The following is a 25,299-nucleotide window of genomic DNA, read 5'->3' as shown; positions in this document are numbered from 1 at the left end:
ACCAGGCCCAACAGAAGTACTGAGCTGCCAGCAGCCCACATTGCACAGGATGCACTGTTAAATATTAAGCAGGAAGACTAAGAAGGCAAGTTACTGCCTGCTGCAAGTATGCTGTACGCAGCATGAAAATCCAGGTGTCTAGTCCCTGCTGCTCCAGGCATTTTGCATGGGTTTATGTCAGTGGTTGACCCTCTTGGCTGTGCCTTCTACCTACTTCTTTCCAAGGGTGGCTTTCCAGGATGCTGGTGACTATGTATTTGTGGTACAAATCTGTTAAAGTGGATTCCACAATGCCTTGATATTTCTCTCCACTCTTTAGAATTATTTTTGAGTGCATAATACATGGTTTCTCATTTGCTTTGCTTTAAGCTCTGCTTGGCAACCTATAGCAGCTCTTATTTCAAAACGAAAATAACTAAGTCAGAGTTACTTTTTTACTTTTTGGTGGGTTTTATTTTTGTCACTGTGCTAAAGACATTCCATGTGACTTGGTAACTTCTAAACCAGTGTATTTTAAATCTGCTTGCTGTTTGACCTCTTCCTAAAAACTTATGCTGTATATTACCTTGTGTCTTATGATTATCCCGTAAACATGTCATTGTTCAGTAATATTGATCTTGCTGCCTAAGATGGCAACAAAAGTATTAATAAAACAGCTGCCACTGCTACTTGCTTTTTTTTTCTCTACAATTAATTATAGTTTTTAAGGAGTTAATGAAAAAAGATGTACCTTTTAAAATGTTTATTCTTTGTTTACTGTATCTGAAGTTTGTTGAAATCTCTTAGTCTGAGGGTTGGGGTTTTAATAATGAAGATAAATGTTTGCTTAGGTTTTTTAGTGCAGATTTTGAGGCAGCAAGATTGAAATCTCAAGTTTCTTTGTACTTGCTTTTTGTCTGTATTTTAGTGGTTTTCAGCAGTTGAGGAGAGTAAGGTGCGGCATTTGGCATTTGTACTCTTTGAGCCAGTACCAAACATGACATGTAATGAGACCTAATGTTCCCTGACTATTCTTAAATTAGATAAGCCAGCCATTAAAAATAGGCTGCTGTATTGTTTTTAAACTATGTGAGTACTTTCCATGATGGCAGACACCTTGACTCAGGGCTTGGACATATATGTTAAGCTACGTCAGCATGCTTAGCATCTGTCTGTATTGACCACAAGAGTGCTTTTGCCCAAAGTGCATGGGAGGTAAAGTGAATTAGCTGACACCCCTGAGAGGGGCCGGGCTTTTCTTCTTTTTACAGTGGTTTGGCCATTTACACCAGCTGTGGTGACATACATTAATTTCCTGAGTGGCACAGATAAACTCACTCTTGTGTCTAGGCTGACCATATCTTGCTTTTGCTCTCAGACTTCATTTGAATTCAAGCTATCAACTAAAGAGAGCTGCTGACAGGTATGACATGTAGGTTTGGGAAGACAGCTACCAAAAAGGAACAGCTTTGTCATTGTTATGAAACAGTGGAACCTGCATTACATTAACTACAGTGTGTAATTTCTCTCCTTTTTTTTCCCCCCTCCATAGTATAATGCCGATAAAGCGATTGTAGACAGTGGAACCACGCTCCTCCGTCTGCCCGAGAAAGTCTTCAGTGCTGTTGTGCAAGCAATAGCTCGCACATCCCTGGTAAGCTAATGTTATTAAATCTGCTTGAAATGTTAAATTCCTATTACATGATCACATGATCTTTGAAAGGAATGTCATCTTTGCTATCTACCTTGTAAGTCATAGGGTTTTAATCTGAGTGGAACAGAATTATTCCTGGTCTGCTCCTGTTAATAAATGAGAAATGACTGATAGTCTTTGATGGAAATGGAAAAGGGAAAAGAAGAGGTGAAAAGGGAAGGGGAGGAGGGAAGAGGGATGGTCCAAGTACAAACAAGACACGTGTGTATGGAAATGCATCAGAAATAGTGCAGAGGCGGAATATTTTGTTCTAAGGATTTCAGAAACATGGACATAATCCCTGTTGCTCTGATTCAAAGTACTGAGTGCAAAAATCAGTCCTTTCATTCAAAATGGAGTGTTTATAAAAGTAGAAGAACCTGCTACTGCAAGCAGTTCCTTTCCAAATGTAATGCTTATTGTACAGAATGATACCATTCATTAGGGTTATTTGTATCAATAAAGCTGCTTTGACCTTCATTATTGACTTATTTATGTTTAAAAGAATCTTTCTTTGAAAATAGAGTGGGCTTTAGAAACAGGGCATGGGGATGGTGAATTTATCTGAGTGTGGAGTAGCTGAAGCAGCATTCTCTGATTAATAAAAACTAATCATAAATGTTGGTTTAATACAGTGAGCAGTGCCAAGAAAGTTAGATGAAGAATAAATCCCAGATATTTCAATGTGAACAATCTTAATATTTTTGTCATGGATTCACAGACAGCAGTAGTTATTGCAAATCACAGGAAATACAATAACCATACTATTGGCTGGCTGCCCAAAAGACAAGAGTATTTGCCTGTATGCTGATAATTCAAGATTGAGATCCTTTTCCTACCTGATGGAGAGCAGAGATTTGACGTGAAGTATTCTTCATTGCCTGCAGGTGTTCAGTGTCTGAAATAAATGTAGCAGTTGCCTTATGTGGCTCAGCTTCCCTGGTTGAAAAGTTCTTCTCTTTGCCAAAGCACTGAAGTATTGACAAACAATTTCAGTCAATGAGGGGGGAATTGAAAGAAGCCTACCCAAGAGCTCTTGTAATGGTACCTGGTGGATAGGGCACCCTCCTGTGAAGTGCGTCACGGTGGTCCACACTCCTCTCCAATGTTGGTCAGGGCATTTGAACTGGGGCCTTCCACAGGACAAGTAAATAGTCAACTGATCAATAAGGTATTAAAGAGGAACCACTCACTCACTGTGCTTAATGGTTTATGTTCTTCCTATTAAAAATGCATAAACTATCTGTTCTAGGGTTTCTTGTTAATCTCAAAGACCTTCCTGCTGTACCCCTTTCCCTGCACACACACAAAAAATTGCTTTCACAGCTCTAAACAAAGGAGGTAGTCTATTAAATAAGAAAGTAGTTACAAAATGTACAGAGCAGATTCCAGCTGTGTAGGAGCAACGTCAGGAAAATGGGTATTTTCAGTAATTCTACCATGGCACCACAACCGTACTCTTAGCGCTCTGTGCTTCTGGCAGGCTACGTACTGCAGATGATTTTATGTATCTGCTATAGTCAGACATACTTCTCTGACGACAGATGAACCAGGTTAACAAGCTCCTGCTCCTAGCAGCTTGTTATGAGCTTCCCAGCAAGATGTTATTGCCCCCTCAGGTACGCTGGGATAACTGCATGTGAAGGATTCCTTTATTTAGCTCCATTAAAAACCAAGGCTGTGAGCTTTATGCTCTTCATTGGTGCAGATTGTTTTTTAAACCTTACTTATTTGGACTAAAGTCTTTTAGGGAGGAGCTATAGGTGCAGTTTGATGTTGGCAGGTTTGGAGGGTGGTGGTTTTGGCAGATGTGTAGACACAGAGGGGTGGCAGCTATCTGCACCTCACTGAGCTGAAGTCAGAACAGCATGTCTACTCATGGCATTAATGTAATGTTAAGTTAATAAGTTGAAGAAAGGAAGGAAGGCTCAAATAAACCTGAAGTCTTTGTTGTAACAACGTTTTAGGTGTCATACAGCCAAATCTCCCCTAATGTATTTCTTCAGCATACAGAAGTAAGACAAAGTAGTGAAACGTAATAAACCATCTTTCTGGGAAATGAAAGTAGGCACTTAAATGAGAGCACTTTATAGACTTGTTCTGTCCAGTCAGGATGCTATCTTGCAGTTTTTCTCAGATCACAAGCTCTGCTTTCCAAGAGAAAATGGAAAGAGAGGAGAACTATTTTTTTCAGCAGGTCTGGCCTGGGCCTTGGCTGTGAGGGGCAGAGGATTCTGTCCTATGCCAAGAGATACACTTAAGCATACATGGAGAGTTATGGGTAAAAGCAGTCTGTTTGTCATGGTAAGTCCCATTGTGTGTTTACGTGACCGTAAGCTTGTTGGCCCAAGAATAGAGATGAGCACCTGGAAGAATTAATACTGTGCAGCCCTAACAACTGTTTCGTTGACAGGAGTATGTGGTATGAGGTGAATACTTGTCACCTGTAAAATGCCATACAACTAATGTATGAGCTGGTGTTTGCAAAATAATCGATACCACAGATAAATACAAAGGAGAGGAGTGGCGAGGCTGGGTTCCATCTTTTGTCTTCTCCCAAATGGGAGACTTTGGCTGTGCAGCATCAGAACAAGATACTGCCTTGAATGTTGCTTCACATAAGAAAAAGAATCAGCACAAAGTAATGCACTAGGGAAGGTTTTTCCCCTCATCTGGCAGCCTATCAGCTTCAGGGAACATGAACATTAGACAAGATGTTTGTCTTAGGCAAACGACCTCTGCAGGGTTTTGCTTTTTGCTTTGTTAGTGCCATGGATGTATTAAGGAGTACTGTTAATCAACCTTATTTCAAAATCATATCTATTTGTATTATATCACTACCAATACAATACAACATATTGTATTGGTAGTGAGTGGCAAGGCAGCAAAAGAGATAGAGCAGGGGTCCTCAAACTTTTTAAACAGGGGGCTGGCGCATGGATTAAGTGGCAGGAATTCATCTGCGGCTGCTTGGTTTCCCCCCCCAACCCCCGGTGGGGGGGGGGCAGGGGGGTTCTGTAAATACCGGGGGCCGGATTGAGGAACCTGGGGGGCCGTATCCGTCCCGTGGGCCATAGTTTGAGGACCCCTGAGATAGAGGGACATGTTTCTTCCCATTGACTGTAGCAGACCTTGATTCCTTTAGATGCTAGGAGATTTTGCCTTAGCCCTTGGCTTCAGAACCCTAAAAGTGAATAAGTAGTTATAGGTATGTAAGGAAGGGAGATGACTGCATTATATATTCATGTGGTTTGTATTTTGATTTGTTTTTAAAAAAATATCTGTTGCTTCAAAGCATTGGCATTTGGTCAGAGCTGTTCAGAGAAGAGGTAGATAATTGATGCTTTGCTGCTTTGTGGTCCTGATTGCTCTGGGAGGCCGTACATGTTCACTGCAGAAGTGGAAGTAGTGAGACACCAATGGGTAGGGAAGGGAGAGCTAAACTGACTGTTTCCTCTTTCTGCTTCTTCCAAGTCATAATGGGTCATAATGCACCTCAATTTGTGCGTTAGGCTTTGAACCTTAAAAAAAAAGAGCACTTTGTCAGACTTGTGTTCATGCTTGAATTTCTCCATGGGAGTGGAAGAAGTATCAAATAGTGGTAGTGATGATTTACGAAAAATATATCAAAATGTATGTAATCTGTATGTATCACTTTTTTTTTTTAATAGATACAAGAATTCTCTTCTGGTTTCTGGACTGGTTCACAGCTTGCATGCTGGGATAAAACTGAAAGACCCTGGTCCTTATTTCCCAAACTCTCCATTTACCTGAGGGATGAAAACTCCAGTAGGTCGTTCCGGATCTCTATCCTACCACAGGTCTCAACTTTCTTTGTCTATTCAGTTATGTGTTTATTTTTACTACTAAAAGCACATGCTTTTAAAAACAGGGGCTATTTTTAGCAGTAATAGAGAACTACCTTATTGCATACAAGGGAAATATTTTTATATGGAATTTTAAAAATCAGATTTTAAATAGGGAAAATAACAAACTTGTCAAACTCAAAACCAAAAAAGAAAAACACGGTTTCCTTCCGAATGCAGTCCATGTAGTTGGGAATTATTATTTCGTATTGTCAGGAAAAATAGGCAACTTTTTCTTCTGTTTTCATGGTGTTCTGAGTTGGAGCACTTCTGAATATGACAGTCTTGGCAATGAGCCTATGTAATCTCTTCATCAGTTTCTGTAACTTGGTTGTTTTATCTTTTATTATTATTCCATTCCAGCTTTTATTTTTCCTCTCTGGCTTCCCTTCTAGTATAGGTTGCAATACAGGCTGGTATCCTCTGTCAGTACTAATACAGTCTTTTACCTCAGGGGATGGTCAAAAGTAAAGGGAAGAATGAACCTACTAAGTACATTTTAACTTGAAATACAGTAAACCCTTATGATGAGCTTTTTCTGTATTGATCATGAGTCTTGGCTATCTGTCGTCTTCCCTGAGGAGACAAAGGGTGAAATGTGACTTGAATTTATGAATCTAGAGCTTTGAAGCTGACACTGGTTGCTCTCTGAATCAATTCCATCCTGATAATTTTTAAAATAATAAAATTATTCTGTAGTTTGAGTTCATATCCCAAGTTCTTTCTCAGCTGTCCTTCCCTTATGGAAGTGGCTGTCATGAATTTGCTGTTGACCTTCACATAGCAACTGACTGTGTTCAAATTTAAGCTTAGAGTCAGAGAGCTTTACCTCTTACCTGCATGTAAGCTTTGACTAGTTTTAAATCGTGTACAGAAATCTGTTTGCCCCTATTCATTCTCTATTTCCAGTGGAGTTTGAGTGCTTGAATATAAAAATCAAAAGGTCTGAACTTCTAAGTACTTTGTGGTGTTGCTTCTTACACTCTGACTTTTTTTTTTTTTTTTTTTTTTTTTAATAGCTTTATATTCAACCCATCCTTGGAATAGGAGAGAATTTACAGTGCTACCGATTTGGCATCTCTTCTTCCACTAATGCTCTAGTTATTGGCGCTACAGTCATGGAAGGCTTCTATGTAATATTTGACAGAGCCCAGAGGAGAGTGGGCTTTGCAGTGAGTCCATGTGCAGGTAAGAGAAATATTATTCAGGACTTGGTGAGTGAGGAAACATCTGCTCTCTCAGAGAAACACCTTTGCCATTTACCTGATGGGGAAAAGTGTGGTTACTCATGAAGTGGTATTTTTGAGCAATTCCAAGCTATTCCGATTTTAAGGAAAAAAAAAAAAAGAAAAGCTGCATTGCACAGAACAGTCTTTTGGCATGAAGTAAATCAGCCTCAGCTCAGGGTATCTTAGCTGTGTTCTTCCCTCAGGGATCTTCCTGAGACATCTGTCTGTGTCTATTTCCCCAACAGTTAACATGAGACAAGTCCCTTTTTTTAATGCAGCTTCATTTTTTTGTAATTCCTGTTCTAATTTGCAGATAAATTAATTCTTCGACTAACCTTTGCAATGCGCAGCGAAGTACCTTACTCATGCTTTTCTCTTAATGTAAATTGTGCCTTTTCAGCCTCTCAGAAATACTCAAAGAGCGAGCTAAGATGAAAATGGGACTCAAATTAAGACATGTGGTGTTTGTGTTGGTTCTAAACAAATAGTGTTCTTGGTGTAAGTAGAAAGCCATTAATTTTTTAATTAGCTGCTGAGGAAATGTGAAAAAGCTTGTAATTCTTGGTTGGTTTTACAGCGCTGGTTAACTTTCTTGCTTTTTCATGGTTTCTCTCACCAAGGGTAGCTAAAATTAAGTTCCGGGCTTTCTTCCCGTTGTTGAGACATTGCTTTGGTACCACAAGAACATACAAGTGGGAAAGGAGGGAAAGGATGTACACCCATATGCAGGTCTCTGTCCCAAACAGAAGTGGTCTATGCTCTGAAAAACACTGTATCCTGAGATTTGCATGAGGAAAGGACTGAAACTGACTGCTGCTTTAATCCCTGGTATTTATGTTAAAGAGGGTAGGGGCATGCAGCCAGGTAATTGAGGGGGAAAAGAGAAATACTAGCTAGCTGAGTTGTAGCTCCAGGGCATTTTACAAGCTGCTTTTTTTTTTTTTAATCTCTCCATTGTTAATGTGTTAGAAACTGTCATCTTTGAGCTTGCCACGAAAGAAAATCTGGGTATTGATGTGGGTTGCTTAATGAAGACCTCTGTGAGGTACCATGCAGCGATGAAAGACACATTTTGAATGCATCTGGAAGGAGAGTGTAACTAGAAAAATACTGCAGACCAGGTTTTCCTGCCTTTCATTCTTCCTTGTGCTTCCTAACTGCAATTTTAGCAAGCATAAAGCTGTCTCCTGTCCCTGTCACACTGCAACTGTTAATGGAGAGAGGAGGGGGCATTTTGACAGAACATATTGACCGACATGTGGTCAGCAGGGGGCATGAGCCAGCTGGTACTCTTTAAGAATGGCTTTGACAGCACATCTTTGTTCAGAAAAAGAATCAGGGAACCATAATAGCACCTTAATGTTAATATTGCTACGTAGAAGCATAGAGTTTGGCCACTTCATGCAGTTCTGCCAACCTCATCTAGAGAGGAGGAACTGAGCGTGCTGAATAGAAAAGAAATCTGAATTTACATGAGCTTGGACACATGATGATACCCAGCTGGTGCTAGAAGGCATTTCCTTCTTGATTCTTTGTCACAGTTTCATGCGTATGTCTAACCTAGCTACGGGAACGTAGCTTCTTGAGAAATCAGATGACACAAGCCACTGACTGAGACAAGATATACTGATTTTTCAGACTCCACTCACACGGGGCAGATGACATTTTGCTGGATGTGCCAGTTATGCTGAATTCACTTCTTCACAGCTTGTTGTTTCCATATTTAACACTACTTTCATCAGAAAAACTACAACTGTGAGTGGTTAGCAGTCAGTGCAGTGTGAGGGATTAAGCTGCCTAACTGGCTTTCTGTGGAGGCCAGCCACGTCCTCCATAGCAACTATATTAATGTAATTTATTTGGAGCTTTTTAGTCTGTTTGTGGGCATAAATTAAATTGAATTACTGTTGGCAAGAATCTTCAGAAACAGAAAAATATAAAAGACCATTTGGGGTGGCTTTACAATGACCTATAGTTTCTTGTTTACAATAGTGTTAACACTAAATTTAAGCCCATCTTTTTATAAGACGTTAAGTGGGTATGTGCCAAGTACAAAAATGAGAACAGACTGAAAGCCTTAACTTTATTGAACTCCCCAGTTTCTACTGAGACTTGGATAGAGATGAGAACTGGCTTATCCCACAGTACTCCTTGTACCATTTCCATTCTTCATGATATATCAAGACTGAGGAGAGATAGATAGATGGCTGCAGGAAGCTATTCCATTGTAGCGGGAAAAGGAATTTCCTTTTTCCTCAATATGTGAAACCCTTTAAGACTTATTGTGCCTTTTACTAAATTAAATTTTTTTCAAGTTGCCTTGTCACAGCACTATCCAAACTAGCCAGCTGCAACAAGGCTTTTACCATCCCATACCAGGTTAACTTCAATAAGTAGCTCCCACACCTTGCCCCAGCACAGCCACCAGTCCCCCACAAGGTTTCAACAGTTCATCTACTGTCTGCCCTGTTTCTTCATCCTCTTCAGGCCAGTCCACCCTGCTTCTTGCCTCTGCTGCATCCAGAGTCTTTCTTCTCTGGGCTCCTCTTCCAGCCAGCCTCTCCTCATCCAGGTCCCCTTCCTCTCTCTGCTTCTCCCAGGGCCTCTCCTTGTCTCTTCTACATCCAGGACGCTCTCTCTCCTCCCTCTGCTTCTTCTGGGTCTCCCTTCATCCAGGGCTCATCTTCCATATCCCTTAGAGCTATTTAACTACTTAAGTTAAAGTAGTTAAGTTAAAGTTAAAGTTAAGTTAAAGTTAAAACCAGCCACAGCTGCACCTTACCCACATCAGCCAACCCACCGCCCCTGAAGCCAGCCCACAGCTCTATATTATCAATGTTAATTAACCTGCCTTCATTCCTCTATAATTCCTCTACATTGCCTGTTGATAATTTCAGGGGTAACCTACTGTTTATGGGATGACTAGGAGAGGTTTTGGATTAGGTCCCTTCTTAAGACAAGATGTTCAGATCAACTGGTTAGTATTAGTGAAGTAACCTAATGGTACCTTGGCATTGAGCAGCATTAAACTCCTAGTATTTGTGTAGTAAGTGGGAAGGTCATAGGGGCAACACTTGGGTATTTTGGGGGGAAGAAATGTACCAGTCATTAATCATAAATGACTTTACACTGAGTTGTGATGAGACATAATGCATCCAAATTCATGGGCACAAAACCTAGGAGAATGGATGGCATGATGAATAGCAGCGCTCTGGTCCAGAAGGACCTCAGTAACCTGGAGAACTGGGCAGCAGAAAGCTGAGGAGTTTTAGTGAACAGAATTGCAAAGTTGTGTGCATCAAGCAGAAAACCACCATGCATGGGTACAGTCTGGGAACGAACTGGCTGAATAGCAGCCCTGCAGAAAAAGAACTGGGGATTATGGTGGGCCTGAAGTTGAATGCAAGCCAAGGGTGAATGTAAGTGAAACTATATTAACAAGGAGCAATATTTACTAGTTACATTCTGGAAGGCTCAAGTTCGACATGAGGAATTTCTTCTTCACCAGGAGGGTGGCACAGCACTGAAACAGGCTGCTCAGAGGGATCAGGGGGTCTCCATCCTCAGTGTTTTCAAGACCTGGCTGGATACAGTGCAGCTGACCTGATCTATTGATGCTGACAGTCCGGCTCCAAGTAGGAGGCTGAACTAGGTGACTTCCAGGGGCCCCTTTGAAGCCACACTTTACAATTTTATGATAAATTTGATCTAACTTCAGGTTTGGTTCCTTTCCAAACCAGCCAAGATGGTGAGTGAGTGAGTGTGAGTTCTACACAAATGTTACAAAATAGCTTTTTTTCAGAGGTGCCATTTTTGTCCTGTAATCACCAATAATGAAGAAAACCTCATTTATTCAAGGTCAAGAATTTATTGCAGGTAGCTACAACCAGATGTTCTGAAAAAAATATGCCAAAATATCCTGTTTCAGCTAATGTGTAATATGCTAAGCGTGTGTGAAAGTTCATATTAAGGGCTTGTTTGAAAAATTTAGGTAAATTTCCTTTTTTATTTTCTCTCAGTTTCTCCGGGGGTGTAAGAGGGTGAGGGAAAACTTTTCTTTTTGGAGGGAAGAAAGCAGAGGCTGTGCTGCTATCAAGCATTCTCAAAATGTAATTTAAAATGTCGACCACTATGGCAACAGTTTTGTATTGCCTTTTTTAATAGCAGTAATAATTGTACTCAAGCCAAATAACGAATAATTAGGGACTGTTTATTTTCAAAGCTATCTCCAAGGTGGAAAATTGTGCTATTGTGCTGCCTTTTTTTTTTCCCCCCTCACTTCTACAAATACTAAATTCCAAAGTAGTAATACTTACGCTTTGCATTTCACATTAGTATTAAATGTAGTTTAGTTTGGTTTTGCTGCAGGACTTCATAGAGACAGATGAAATGGTTTGAAGGGGTGAGATGTCCGGAAGAAACAATTACATGGTAGACAAAGTGCAATACTGGGACTCTGAGCAAAACGGATTTCTGCCACAGACCTTGTAGGCAGTTTTTTACAAGTCTGTCCACTACTGTGCAGCACCCTTACCATATCTGTGTAACGGCAGCATCTTGGCAAAGATATGCTGATGATACAGGCTGCACGGGCCGGTTTATTGCCACCTGCTGAGTTGAGAGAGTATGTGTTTGGTATTTATCAGTGTTAGGGTGCTTGTGGGTGCAGCCCCAGGTTCCACCCAGTCCACCCTGCAGCATATTGCTGCTAAAGGAGTCTTGCCACACTTGCAGCTGGAGAAGAGGTTGGTTCAGTTGAGTGATCTTCCAGAAAATTCCTGGTTTGGGCATTTTGTTTGTTATGACAGGTTGGTTTTCCATCAGATCAGTGAGTTGCCCTGACTTTCCTTGCAGCCTACCAGTCGCTAGCGCCAGTACAAAAGATGCAGCAAGGGACAGGAGTGAGGATGAGCAGGACTGTCTCTTTCAACAGCAGCCCGCAATTAAGTTGAATTGTCTGACAAGACTTAAACCTTAAAAGGTGTTGGGAGGCCAGGAACTCAATATCAACTAAAATCTCTCCCAATAAATTGCAGATAAAGCAGCCTACCTATTTGCATTTGTTTCTCCACAAAGAACCTTAAAGGCCACCTTCCTGCTTCTCCAAAACCCAGGCTCCCCTCTTCTTTCCAAAGGGTGTTTTATGCAAATCTCTTTAACCGTGCTTTCAGGAGTCATGTTAAGATATGTGTAAGAGATACTGTTTTCAGTAGGTGGGATCAATCACAATTTGGCAAGAGTGTGTCTGTGTAAAACAAGAAATTAAGCAGGAATGTTAAAACTGAGTCCTGGTTAAACCACGACAATCTGACTAGAGAAGTGAATTACAACTGCTGTTATAATACACAAACAGTACTAACTGTAGGCTTCTAGTTGCCCCAAGCAAGCTGAAAAGTTTCCATCCTTCCCTGGCCATGCACCTGCAGATAGGAACTGCTCTGAATACTTTGTTGCCCTAGGCAACTCACTTGCTCTGCCTTTTACAATACATGTAGCCCTGTCCACAACTCAAGGGAACTTTGCCTCACTTGCACCGTTACTGTGACAACCATGGGCAGCATAACCCTTTTTAGCAAATACTGGTTTAACAAGTAGGGGTTTGTGATGGTAATGAAACAAGACTCACGCAGTCCCTGATGTTACCAAGATGGATAGCTGTTTGAAAACAGAGCTGCCAATGCACCCCTTCATGCTTCTTGCCTTAGCTTTGTCATCTGCATTTTTTGAGCTGCTTGGTTAGCTTCTCCCTCCTTGCCCAACAGCACTGCTCCTTCATGTCCCAGCTTCTCACTCCTGACATTGACCTTCCTCTCCACTATTGCCGTTTTCTGGATGGCTGTCACCCAGCTCTCCTGCCTCACTTCTTCCTTCTGAATTTTCACTCCCACTCGCAAGAGTATCTGCACTGCCCTCCACCCTGCACCTTGTGTTTAAGACACAGTCCTTTAAGGTGCCTGTGAAGCTAATGAACCTGCCTGCTGCTCCTTAAGACCCTGGAGTGCAGCAAACAGATGTAAGAATTGTTTGAGGTACTCTTCCTGTTGTTGAAATGCCAGAAAAAAAAGCTACCCAGGCCCTGACCTGCTCCAGTGTAGGTGTTGTGGGATTTTTAAGCTTTGATAAATTGACATTTCTGAAAGGTTAGTCCAGAGAGAAGGGTTGATCCAGTGGCTTGGGCTTTAATTTGCGCTATGTTAGACTTGCTTTGAATGTCTGTTCTTTCATTGACAGCCTTGTGTAGATGTGGGAGTCATGGTTGCCTTATGCTTCAGATTCCCAGTTTATAAATACAGGATACTAGCATTTTTATTGTAATGAGAAATACAATAAAACATGAGTATGCTGAGATGTATGATGATGATGAGGGAAAAGGATATATAGGCATGTAGACTAGATCTTTTGTTATTTGCTTTTAAATGATGTCTACAGACTTAATGTGTTTCTTTTTGTAATTTCTCAGAAGTTGATGGCTTTCCAGTATCTGAGATTGAAGGCCCTTTCACAACAGCAGATGTTGCAAGCAACTGTGTTTCTAGCGTTTCTTTCCATGAACCAGTGTTGTGGATTGCCTCCTATGCTCTTATGAGCCTATGTGGAATTATCCTCCTTGTACTGATCATCCTGCTGCTTATTCCACCACGGTGTCAGCATCGCTACACCGACAATGACGTGGTCAATGACGAATCCTCCTTAGTGCGTCATCGATGGAAATGAGAAACTTGATTGTGAAACCTGGGACTTAAACAGAATGAAGAACAATACAAGGGGAAGAAGCCAATGCCTCAGTCCTTTTTACGTTCATTACAAATTGCTGTTGAAATCCCACCAAATATCCTGGATCATAACTTTTTAAGCTTTATTTTCTAACACTGATTCTGGACCAAAGCACTGTTAACCACCTCTTAAGTGCTATGGTACTGGATTTGCTACTGCAGTACAATGAGCCTTTATGCTCTCAATAGTACCTTCTTTAAAAAAAAAAAAAAAGGAAAAAAAAAGTGTCTGAACAAAATTGTCTGTCCCCCTTTCACAAAAAAAGGAGCTGTCAGTATTTTCTAACTAATCAAGCCCTGACTGTAGAAAAAAAACCACCTTGACAATCTTTCTTATTAATTGCATTAAATGAATACTGCTTTCTGTTTACATCAATTCATTTTGAAACTGTCCTTATGGTGTGGGGGAGGGAGACAGGTCAGACAAGCAGCAGAGAAAAGCAAATGAGGTCAAGAAGACATTTTGGTTTGTGTTGGGTTTGTTTTTTTTTTCCTCAAGATCACTGCTGCCACTTGAGAGGGTCACCCTTCCTGAGAGTATTACAAAATAGTTTGAGGAGGTGAAAACTGGGAAACTTGTTCAGCCTTAGTGTAAAACAAGACTACCTCTCTTAATTTACAGGGATGCTACCACTGGTAAGCATTTGGCTTAGAACTGGTCTTGAAGCACAGGACACTCCATACAACTGAATGCAACTCCTTGGCTTCAAAGTAGTGGATCTTATAAATATTAGCACTTCATGACTTTCCACTTTGGTGCACAAAAAAAAAGCCTTTCACTTTTCCCCCTGATGTGGGTTGTTCTGGGAGTTTGTTGGGTTTTTTTGAGTTAAGGATGACTGATATTTAGAAAAGACTAGTCTGCATATGTATGGACAGATAATAAAGCTAAGGTCCAGGTTCTACCATGGTTTTTTGGTGTTTCTATTGTGTGCGTAACAAAAAGGAAAAAACAAAGTAAGAAAGTCAACCTTTTTTTTTTTTGTTGTTGTTGTATGAGCTCAGCAGCCTGGAAGTTCAAGGAAAAGTATCTGTCTTTATGGACAGATTGTGAAGTGAAAGTCTTAATGCTGTAATGCTGGTAATCTGGCTTGGTTTTCAACTTGAACAGCAGTTGGAAGTGTTTAGTTTAGCTTCAACGGTTTGTCAATCAAATGAAGTGTGTACCGACTGGCTGAAAACAAACATGTCGTAAGACTTGAAAACAATAGTGGGAGAGAGCAGAGAAGAATATATTTGACCAGACCTCCATTGTGCAAGCGAAGATCTTAATGCTGAGGTCGGAACATGGTATTTTCTTTGCAAATAGGACAATTTTTCTTGTATCTAGGCAGTGAGCACTGCAGCACCTCCATTGCTTTTCTACAACACTGGCATAGTGAGTTTGAAAGATAAACAATGCAAGGTTGAGGAGTCCAGGGATAACTGTTAGTTATCTGGGTGGGTGGTGTTGTTTTGGGGTTGTTTTTTTTTTAAAAAAAGGAAAAATTCCTTTGCATTTTGATAGCACAGCAGTTTGCATATTTGTGTGGGAAACAAGGAAAAAAAAAAAAAAGGAAGCTTAGCTCTGAATCTCCCAATTCCTTGCCTAGAAAATTTTTTGCCTGTAATCCTTTCCTACAGCTTTCAGATTCACACTGCCTCTGCATCTGCCTCTGCATGGAATGAGCAAAGATTTCTTTTTCTCAGGAATAGTGCTTTTACAGAGGTGCACATAATGTGCGTGAAAATAAAGCACTGTTGGTTTGTGTTTCTTTTTTTTAACTAACTTGTGTATTTCACTTCATAACTGGAAGCGCCTATGGTTTTCTTTCCTTTTTAATTCTTGCGCTTTCAGATTACCTGGCTGAATAGAGTAAAACAATTAATGATGTGATAAAACATCTGAAAATTATTTCTCTTGGAATTAGGATGTTGGAAATAGGAGGAAATAGTTTGCCTTCTTTATCCTCTGCCTCTTAGTTTTTTAGAGGAGGAAAATGATGAATCATAAGAAATGTAAGAAACTATAGAGCTTAGGTGTTTTCTCCATATTCTATTTTCCATATATATCTTTCTTTATGTCTTAGAATTAGAATTTTTAGTACACATTATAACAAGAAGAAATTCCCTTGAGTTTTTCTTAAGGCAATAGACTTTGCTCTGAAGATAGCAATGTTTCCAATTCCGTGATGTAGTTCTGTACCATCCTCCTGGGTTTGGTTTTACACATAAAAAATAATTTCAAAATTGTATTCCTTTTTTCTACAGTGTGGTAATATAAATAATGCTTCTGTCACCTGTTTCAAACAGAAACACAGTGTGAATATTTGGATTGATACAGTGTAAACAATGAGCCCTTTTTCAATTCAGAACGTAGTAACCCTTGTATGCTCTTAAAATTACTTTTTAACTGCTTCCCTCTCCCCAGCCCCTCCTATCTCCATACCATAAAGAGTATTAGGAAGGAATTTATTGGGAAAGGTTCCTAGTATGCTTTCTAATGACAAGCAAGATTTCTTCTGAGTCATTTAACAAAGTCTTTTTAGTACGCTAGATTTCATATAAAAGCCTTTCAGTTTTACCTTATCACTTTGAATGTCATTGGTCAAGACATTTTAATAGAAAGACTTGAATTATAGGAGCAATAATCAAGTAGCACAAATGAAATAGTAATATATTCTTGAGTTTTCATGGCATCCCTTGCCACTAAAATTTGGCTTATAGTAAAAATGCTGTTAGCGACATCTGCTAGCGGCACAAACTTCATCTCAGCTTGTAAATTGATACTTAGACTGGCAGATATTCAGGTGAGTATTGCTTTGTTGCTCTGGCAACAAGAAGAGCAATAGAAACCCTTGAGGATTCATTTTTAGCCTACAGCACATTAAGAAAAATAATGTTCTTGAGCATTTTTTTATGAAAGATGAAATACCATGACAGACTGCAGTGTTACCAAGTGTATCTTACTGGTGATCTCTTTCCCTGATTTCTTTTTAAGGGAGAGTGCTGTGAGGTATTTTATGCTCTCTTAACTAACTTCAGTGATAAGATTTAAAAAAAAAAGGGGGGGGGGGGGAGTGAACAACCAGAGTGTTGAGTAAAGATGGTGCTGGAAAATATTCTCTATTTATTGTGGAAGACAGGATGCTCCAAATCACAGCACTCTTAAATCATTCTTTGTACATGTATCAATATTTCTTGCAGTGTTCTCCTAATGTGAATGTAACATCATGTACTATGAAAATGTCAGAAAGCCGTGTTCTATTGGATGCAGCCTTTTAGATAATTGATGCTATCAATGCAATCATTAGGGATTTGAAGATGTGTCATTTCAGTTCAAGTAGTTAAACCTGAGTTCAGGCATGGGAATATGTTAGTTCTATCCCACTGCCTTCCCGAGTTTTAGAAATATTATCATGGGCTTTTTGGCTTAATTTAAATGCTAAAGAAAATAGATAAAGAATTTTAATAAGCCTTTTTTTCAGGTTCTGTAAAAGTAGTTAGGTAGAGGGTATTGTGTTTTTAAGGTGAAAAAGCTTGCATTTAGGATTTGTATGTCGGATCAACCTGAACGCAATATACCAAGGCAGTGTACCATTCCAGTTCTCAGCTCTGAGGCTGTGCAGGTTAACTAGTGGTAATCTCAGAGCTATCGGTTTTGATACCTTTTTCACATCAGTTGCTTAATTACAGTTAACTCTTTATCAGCTAAAGTTGACCTTTAGGTATTCCACCCAGTTACTTGCTATGTGTTGGCTGGCTATGTTTCATTGAAGGATGAGCCATTTGTATACTAACCTTTTCCTTTTAAATATGAAAAAGCTTATGAGACTTGCTTGACACGGCACGTTTCCAGAGAGAGTGGTCCTTAAATTTTCTGATAATCCAAAATGATTGTGCTGCTGAAAGCTTCTTTGATCTCTGTAGAGGTTTCCAACAACTGGACTGGTTGATTGTCATATCCTGATCTCAGATGTGAGCCTCATATATATAAGCAGTAATATGAGTTGCATAATGAAGGGCACTGGTACAATGACCTATGGAGGTAAAAGTAAAGGAAATTATGGAAAGAGAAGTAAGCTACCCTTAATTTCACTTCATTAAAAATTGTAAGAGCATAAAGGATTGATCCTTTTAAGAAAGGTCTGTAAAATTTACCAAGACATTAGTTCCTGTCAAACTTGACTCTTTGATTGATAAATTGTTCATTTCTGGCTGCTGAAGTTCTTGCTGCTGTTCAGAGAAGCAAAGACAGATTGGTAATGGGGTACAAGCAATCTTCTGAGCCAGTCAGATTTTCTGGCTTCTGGGGCCTAATTAGATGCTAGGCCAGGCTTGTGAGTAATCCAGAGTCCTGGTAACGGCTCCTCAGGAACGTTACCTGAAATATAATCGTTGGCTTCAGCTGAACCCATGGATAAGATGGGTCTGTACCACAGCACTAACTGACAGAGGGGCTACAGTGAGCTGAAACTGGCTGATGGTTGTCAAATGTGGAGATGCTAAATAATTGAGTCTTCTACCAGGCTTCCAGATCAAGGCTGAGGGTTCTTGGTAGAGGAAAATGGGAGAGCGACTACAGGTGCTGACAAGCTGCTGTAAGTGTAACATCAGTCAGTCACCTGGCTTCTTGGGTAAGGGTTCAATTGTCTGAATATTTTGAAAGCTAGTGTACTTTAAGGTGCCTGTTGCAGTTACTGGGAATTATCCACACACACACAAGTGAGTAAGGGGCACAGTCATCTTCAAGTAGAATTATTGGCCTCTCCATATTGCAAAGAGCATAGTGATATGTCTTACCCTGAGCAATAGTATATTTGTAAGCAACAAAACAGGCTATTTTAAAACATGTTGACATTGGTGACTGTACAGTAGTCGTGAAGGGTTCTCCTTTTCATTGTAGCTAGGCTTTAGCTGGATCTTTGTGGTCAGGTAACATTTTAAATACTGGGAGGTTTAGATTAGACTATGAAGGCACATACAGAATTCTTTTAAGCTAGCCAAAAAGTAAAACACAGAAGGTAATTGTCAGCATTTAAAAGAAAGTAGCCCTCAGTAAGTGTTCTCTCCTTTTGACTGATGATAATCACTTGCAACCGATGTATTTGAGTATAGCTGCTGTCCTACTAATTCACTGGCTTCAAGTCTTTTTTTTCTTATTGTCTTCTGGCCTCCTTATTCCCTCCCCCAAAAAAAGTTCCTAAAAGCTGAAGACCCCTGTACGCAAAATTCAGCCTTCTAACAAAAGATATGTTCTTCTTGGTGACCATTCACAAACCTGTTTTAAAGTAGCTTGTAAGGCTTTAGAAATTAAGTCTAGATTGAAAATACTTGTGTTATTATTAGGAGGAGAATTAAAGCCAAAACTTCATCTATATCAGTGGTCCCCAAATTTGTGTGCAAAGAACTCCTTTGTGCATTTGACTACATTTCCTAGACCTCTTTTTCTTCACACTTGGAAATACTTAACTGCTTGGTCTTCCCCACTGGTCCTGTACATTCTCCTTTGTCTGTCCTTATGAAATACAGGGGTGGAGAGGAGGACCACAAGGTGCTGTGAAACTTAGTGCCATTCCCAAGGCAGATGATAGCCCCCTCCTTGAAGGCCTTGCTGTTTTTTGTCCTACCGCCAACTGCAGTGGACCCTTACTGTCTGTTGGCTCTTCTTGGTGAGTGAGACACTTCTGCTTTTAACAGTTGAGCAATGCAGCCTGCTCTGATTTTACAGTGATACATACTTAGGCAAAATAGTTGAATAAACTGCATTGTTTGTAACCATCCTCTCATCACATCCCTCTTTGAGGAAGGAAATTTTCATAGGGCCGTGTCAAACCTGTGAAGGGTATGTTTATTTTCTGTGTTGTTAGAGAGGAATTATATAGCTGAATGTTTAAATGGCCGTATTTGCAACGTAGCTGTCCTTTGGAAAATTCTGGAGGGAAGAAATGAACTCAAAGTCACGTTGAAGTGGTACTGAAAAGACAACTGGCAGTTTCTTGATAGCACCAAGGCATGGATTACTGCAATATATCCTGGGCAAAATGGCTTTGCTAGCCAATACTCTGTGTGTGCATAAGCTATACAAGACTGACTGTTTAAATAAGATATGTCTGAAACAAGCCGTTCACATTTTTTATTGAAAATTTTATATGGAGATGCAGAAATCTTTTAACACTACATCAGCTGTTATTTGATAGTTATTTAGGAAGCGTGGAAAGGATTTCACCTTTAAGGAAGTAAGTCCATCTTGTAGAGGCATTTCTTCACCTGATTTTTATGGGTTTTTTAATAGACAATGTTTTTAACATTGACTGAGAGGAAAATGGGATCAAAACTTTGAAAAAAAGGGGTATAGTCTTTTTAACTCAGTCTTCAGGTGATGTTAGGAATCTATCCCACTTAACTGTCAAGCCTCATTACTGAATTTTCCAAGAATTGATACTTTGTACTTTCAGGTCTTGCCATTTTCAGATAAACACTATGTAAAAAATCAAATTTTGTGCTGCTTAAAATAAATGATTAATTCTTTCAACCTATTCTGTGTGTCTTTTTAAATCCTGTTAAGATGAACTTCAAAGCTGATAAATCATATCCGTCCAAATTCTTCCTAGCTCTTTGTGACTTTCAATTCTAACTTCTGGCTTTAGCTCTGGAAAAAAAGCAGAACAGCTTTAGTTCTCATCTGAATCTTGCAGGGAGGGGAAGAGGCAGGCAAGTTTAGCCCCAAGGTGCTTTTGCCCAAATAACTGAGATGTTCTCGCTTCAACTTTTTGTCAGTTCATTTCAGTATTGGACAGAAATTGGGCACAGAAAACATTAACTTGAGAAGATGAAGCTTGTGATCATCTGGAGTGGATTCAAGTAACATATTGGACTGTTGCTGTCAACTGCCCTAAACTATGGATTTAGAAGGCATACAGATTGAATGTCCCTGTTGCTAAGACAGCTAGCCACCCTGAGAGTGTTGGTTTCCCATCGGACAAGGGTGGTTACCGTGCTCTCTGTTTTGTACCCCGGGAGGTGGCGCACATGGTTTGTTTTTCAAATAGGAGAGTTTTGAGCCCTTTCACAGCAAATTGTGTTCTCTTGCTTGAATTCTATTAAAAGTACTTTCCGTTTTTCTCTTTTTTAAATATCCTATCTAAAAAGGCCCTTAGTTTGGGGTGTCCTGATCATGTAGTAATAGCCCTCTTCCCTCCCCCTAAAAGCCTTTTTTTGAAAATTCTGTTATTTTTAAGCCCTGAGCTTTTATCTTTGAAGGTAGTACGGTATATTATGCATGTTGATAAACTTAGTAGATTGGTCAAGCAAGACAGATTAGCACCAACTGTTTAATATGGTGGGTTTATGTCAGGCTTTGGAAAGCTGGCTGCTTTTGCTTATTACTGTCCTAATACTCAGTGAAGCCTACTTATTATTACACAGCTCTGCTTGCAGGAGTACTGTACAAGTTTTCCATTTTTTTCTTGTGCTTAAGTTTCTCTTGTGCTTGGAAATTGCCCTCATCTTCAGAGCACCTTCTGTGCTTCAGGCTTACTGAATCCAAAACTGCAAAACTGTCTTGTTCATTCACAATTCTCTTGCTTATCTTTCCCCATTAAGGCTGGCCTATCTAGACAAAACACCTTTCAAGTTTGTGTATGAAACATGAAATTAAGAATTTATTGCAAGAATACTGCTTTTTTTGGTAACAACACAGCAGTGTAGACAAATATGTGAAGGTTTACAATATAAGCGATCAATGTAATTTTTCAGGACAACATGTAATTCTGAAGGCCACTTAAACTGTAAACACTAACTATTCCTCCGTTTCTGCATCAAAACAAACTCTTTTAAAAAAGTAAATGGTTTGGGGTTTGGTTTGTTTTATTTTGTTTTGGTTTGGGGTTTTTTTTTCTTTCTGGAGGCTTACAAATAATAACTGCCTATACCTTGACTCATCATTTGTTTTTCTAGGAAATTCAATAGTATTTCTTAAGAAACACAGGTTATTGTAAAGACTACAAGAATCAACACTGCCAGTGTATACGCAAATATTAGTATATTCGATTTTCATAGTTGTTAGCTACATAAACCTACTTTTTAAATAAACAAGGATTGTGATTCTTCAAATTCCTTCTTTTCATGCACTCAGCATTGTTCTGAAGTACTCTGCATAATACTTTTCCTTTAGTTGAGGTTTCTTTACTTGTAAGCTTAACATTAACTTCAGCTTCCCCTGTTCTTACTGTATGAAATTTTTTTAATTGTTGTGTATCCTGAACATTCTCTAGGCTGGTGTTTTATGCTGATCTTTAACTGCTGATGTATTTTTACAGTCTTCTGGTTTGCATGTATATTCCCTTTCATTGACTAACTTATAGCCACCTTTTTCCTACATTGTCCTGAAATACCAGCCCGCTGTGCTGTGACTGCGCATATCTGTTGCCATCCTGGCCTGCAGGTAAGGTGATAACTTTTTTCTCTCTTCCCCCTCTCTAAAAGACAGGTCTTAAAGAAATCCAGGTCTCGCACTGTGTGTGCGGATTGGGCTTCAAAAGTGGATTTACTGTGGTCTTTTGCTCTTCTAGAACTCCAGCGTCACATTCAGGTGACCTGAGCCCATCACAGTGGCGTCCAGCCTGGGTCCCTGTTGTAAAACCTGCTGTTGGCAGAATGGATCAGGGAAGAGCTTCAGGACCGCAAGATGTCATCAAGCTACAAGTGCTTTGGGACTGCTGACAGCAGGGACTTTACCAATCCAGCTCCCTCTGGTAAATCTCTACTTGATTGAGCAGGCTTGCAGAATTGTTTACATCCAGGTTGGCTGTAGACCATGTGGGATTGCATAGGGTCTGTGCTGATAGGGAGCTGAAGGCCTAATGACTGTGCTGACAGCAGCATTTCAAGAAAGCAGATAACAGAGATCCAGTAGGATTGTGCAAAGTCATATCAAAGTATCCAGCATTTAAAAGAAGGATTTTACTCTCCCTCTCGTTTTGCCTTTCTCCCTACCTTTGCCTTCCTCTTCTGAAAACTCGGCTGCAATGTATTAATGACTAGATTTGGCCCCAGAATGTATTAAGCTATTACTGCTAATACTGAGGAAACCTTGCTGGTCAACACCTTCTATCTGGATGAAGTGCAATTGAATATATTTTCCTTGTGTACCTCTGGATTAACAAAGCATAAGAAAAGCACACATATTTGCCCTGCCTTCATGTTGTTTAACAGGCCAGCAACATCCTGGCAGCCAGACTCCCTAGCTTTACAGGTTTTCTAGGTTATCAACTGAAAGTAATCATTGCTTGCTTTTTTCCTTTTGGTCTATGATCTATTTTTGCACATCTGGGTAGGATATGTTAAGATTTTAATATATCCACAAAAGAAGTATCTAAAAGCTGTTATCTTGTTCTAAGTATTTGCTCCTGGGTTTCATAAAGGTGTTCAAGGTATACCAGAAAAAAATAAAAAAGTCATTGTATTAAAATATGCATTTAAATCCCTGTTTCTCTGCGTTACTCTTCATGCTGCCACAATTCAGGATGCTGAGGTTCTACCTGAATTGTGGGCACAGACACACAGTAAAGTATGGTGAAGTTATGTCAGGTTAAAGAACTGGTCTTCCATATTGCCATCCCCATTGGCCATGTATGTTCTTATCTGTCCCAGGTCTTAGTTAAATTAGTTAACTTAAACATCAGTTGCATATTTTATGTAGGTGGCTACTAGTTTTTCTAGTAGCCCTTGAAGTCATCATGACCTCTACAAACAAAGGTTTGGTACAATATTCTTTCTCTGCCTTACAAATTCTGCCTCCGTTTTAAATTATTAAATTATTTTAACTGAACCTAGCAGGATTAAACATACATTGTTGGCCATTTGTGGATGAGCAGAAAACATGTAAATTAAATAGCTGTGAGGACTGGAATGACACTTTTGCTGATTTGTTAGCCTAGTAGGGTGGATGCAGAAAATACCTCTGGAGGTACAGTGGCTCAAAGGGCAAGCAGAAACTTGCTGTGTTGTAATTTACAGTGTTAGCAAACAGCCATAAACTTTCTGCAAGGACTGTGGCTATTGTGATAAGACATGACTAACACGTAAGCACTGTATATGTATATTCACCTGTTCCATTTAGTAGTGTGTGTGCAAGTCATTTGTTTCCTGAGTAGATTTCCTGTGCTGCTTATCTAAGCTTTCAAATTAGAATGAATGGTTACAGCATAAGAACAGAAATGATACTTCAGAAGTGTTCTGCATCCTACAACTTTGATGAATTACTCAAGAAGGAACCATTACACTTTTCTTTTAGCAGACACAAAACCGAGATACCTGAAGTAAAACATTTTAAGGTTCCCTAGTCCTTTGGTATTTAAAATCCCCTCAGCTATAGATCACTGGATCCCTGGGCTTTGGCAGGCAAGCAAACCAGTTAGTTGCCTGCTTTTGTACCAAATGCCTGGTTGTGTGTAGTTCAATGTAGTTTAGGTGGTAATGAAGTAACCTGCTACGTTTTTCTTGTGGTTAAAAGCAGGTAAATTGGCAGTTATCCAATAGACACCGATTGCTAATGATTGGGGTTTTTTTCACAGTAAGGTGTTGAGGTGGTGACAAGGCTCCTTTTATCCATGGAGTCTGTGACCCACCAATGTTCACACAATAAATTTATTTCAAAATTAAATTACCCGAGTTCTAGTTACTTTTCCTTGCTTTAATAAAAGTAGCAGAATTTTTCATTTGGCTACCATAAACTGTAGCATTTGGGGTTTAAAGACTACCATTTTTACTTTAAAGGCTAGAAATGCATTCCGCAATAGTTTCAATCATTTATTAGCAGAGACATCATTTTCTGATGTGCCATCTTGCAGCATAACAGTTCCTGCAGAAATAACTGTATATTTGGAAAAGCAACCCAGACCAGTGTTGTCCTTAACTTCTTTTGCCCACGCATAATTCCTTTTCCTTTTGTCCTGTGCTTTTCATTTCTTAAGTTTATTTGTCCCATGCTAAATTTAATTATTCACACACCTAGGTTTTATTGGATGTTGCTTTTCATTTGCAAGCTCCAGTACATTTGAAAATAACCAGCAGCAATTACTCCCTCAGGTTTTACCTGCAATTTATAGGATATTATAATATCCCACTCGCAGACGAGGACAAGAAATGCCTCTTCTCCAGGGACTAGAAATATTTATAACTTTCATGGGTGTCCTGGGAGGAAGGCAAAAGCCCCAGTCTGGCTGTGGTCCTGTGTGTACCCTTCTGCAGAATTTTTTTCATCTGTTTGCTGAGCTAAACATAATTTCTATGCATCATTAGAGGCCGAGGGGAAAGAAGCAGCTTAAGGCAAACTAAATCAGAGAGTTTTAAGGGCAAATACTAATTCACAGTGTAGTTTGAGCAGTTCTCGAAATGAAACCACTAGCTTCCTTTCTCGGGTGTTGCTGGACTTGGAGGTCTTCAGCTCAGTTTCCTGAATGTGCCTGAGTGGCTTGGCTACTTCAGTCCTTAGAAGCTGTCTTTGATGTGAGCTGTAACTTCCTTGGTTCAGGGTCAGGGCTGCCTGGTGCTGGCAGAGCTCAGTGCCCATGCAGGCCAACAAACACCTATCAACCAAAGCATGTTGGAAACTGGAAGTTTTAAAACCAGCAAAGCAAGCCCATGATGTGGGGCTCCTGATGGCAATGCCTTTATCTATCATGTTGTCAGCCACAGGCTGGAAAACGTGCCCTGCCAGCACCGTGCTGTAGTTTCACACTTCCTAGGTCTGGCCTGGGAGGCTGGGGAGCCGGGAA

The 25,299-nt window shown here is 39.9% G+C and overlaps 1 protein-coding gene across 1 annotated transcript in view; it reads left to right on the top strand.

Moving 5' to 3' along the window:
* BACE2 (beta-secretase 2) overlaps positions 1-20,058 on the top strand; it is a 55,920-nt gene extending 35,862 nt beyond the window's left edge. The window contains exons 6-9 of the mRNA XM_055802770.1: positions 1,532-1,633; positions 5,344-5,493; positions 6,558-6,726; positions 13,228-20,058. Coding sequence (XP_055658745.1) covers positions 1,532-1,633; positions 5,344-5,493; positions 6,558-6,726; positions 13,228-13,481 — 675 coding nt within the window. The 3' untranslated portion in view covers positions 13,482-20,058. The remainder of the gene's footprint in view (positions 1-1,531; positions 1,634-5,343; positions 5,494-6,557; positions 6,727-13,227) is intronic.
* Positions 20,059-25,299: the final 5,241 nt, after the last annotated feature.

This window comes from Falco peregrinus, chromosome 4 (assembly GCF_023634155.1).
Source record: "Falco peregrinus isolate bFalPer1 chromosome 4, bFalPer1.pri, whole genome shotgun sequence".
Classification (NCBI taxonomy): Eukaryota; Metazoa; Chordata; class Aves; order Falconiformes; family Falconidae; genus Falco; species Falco peregrinus.
Note: the sequence above shows the minus strand (reverse complement) of the source record. Positions and strands in the feature narration are given on the sequence as shown.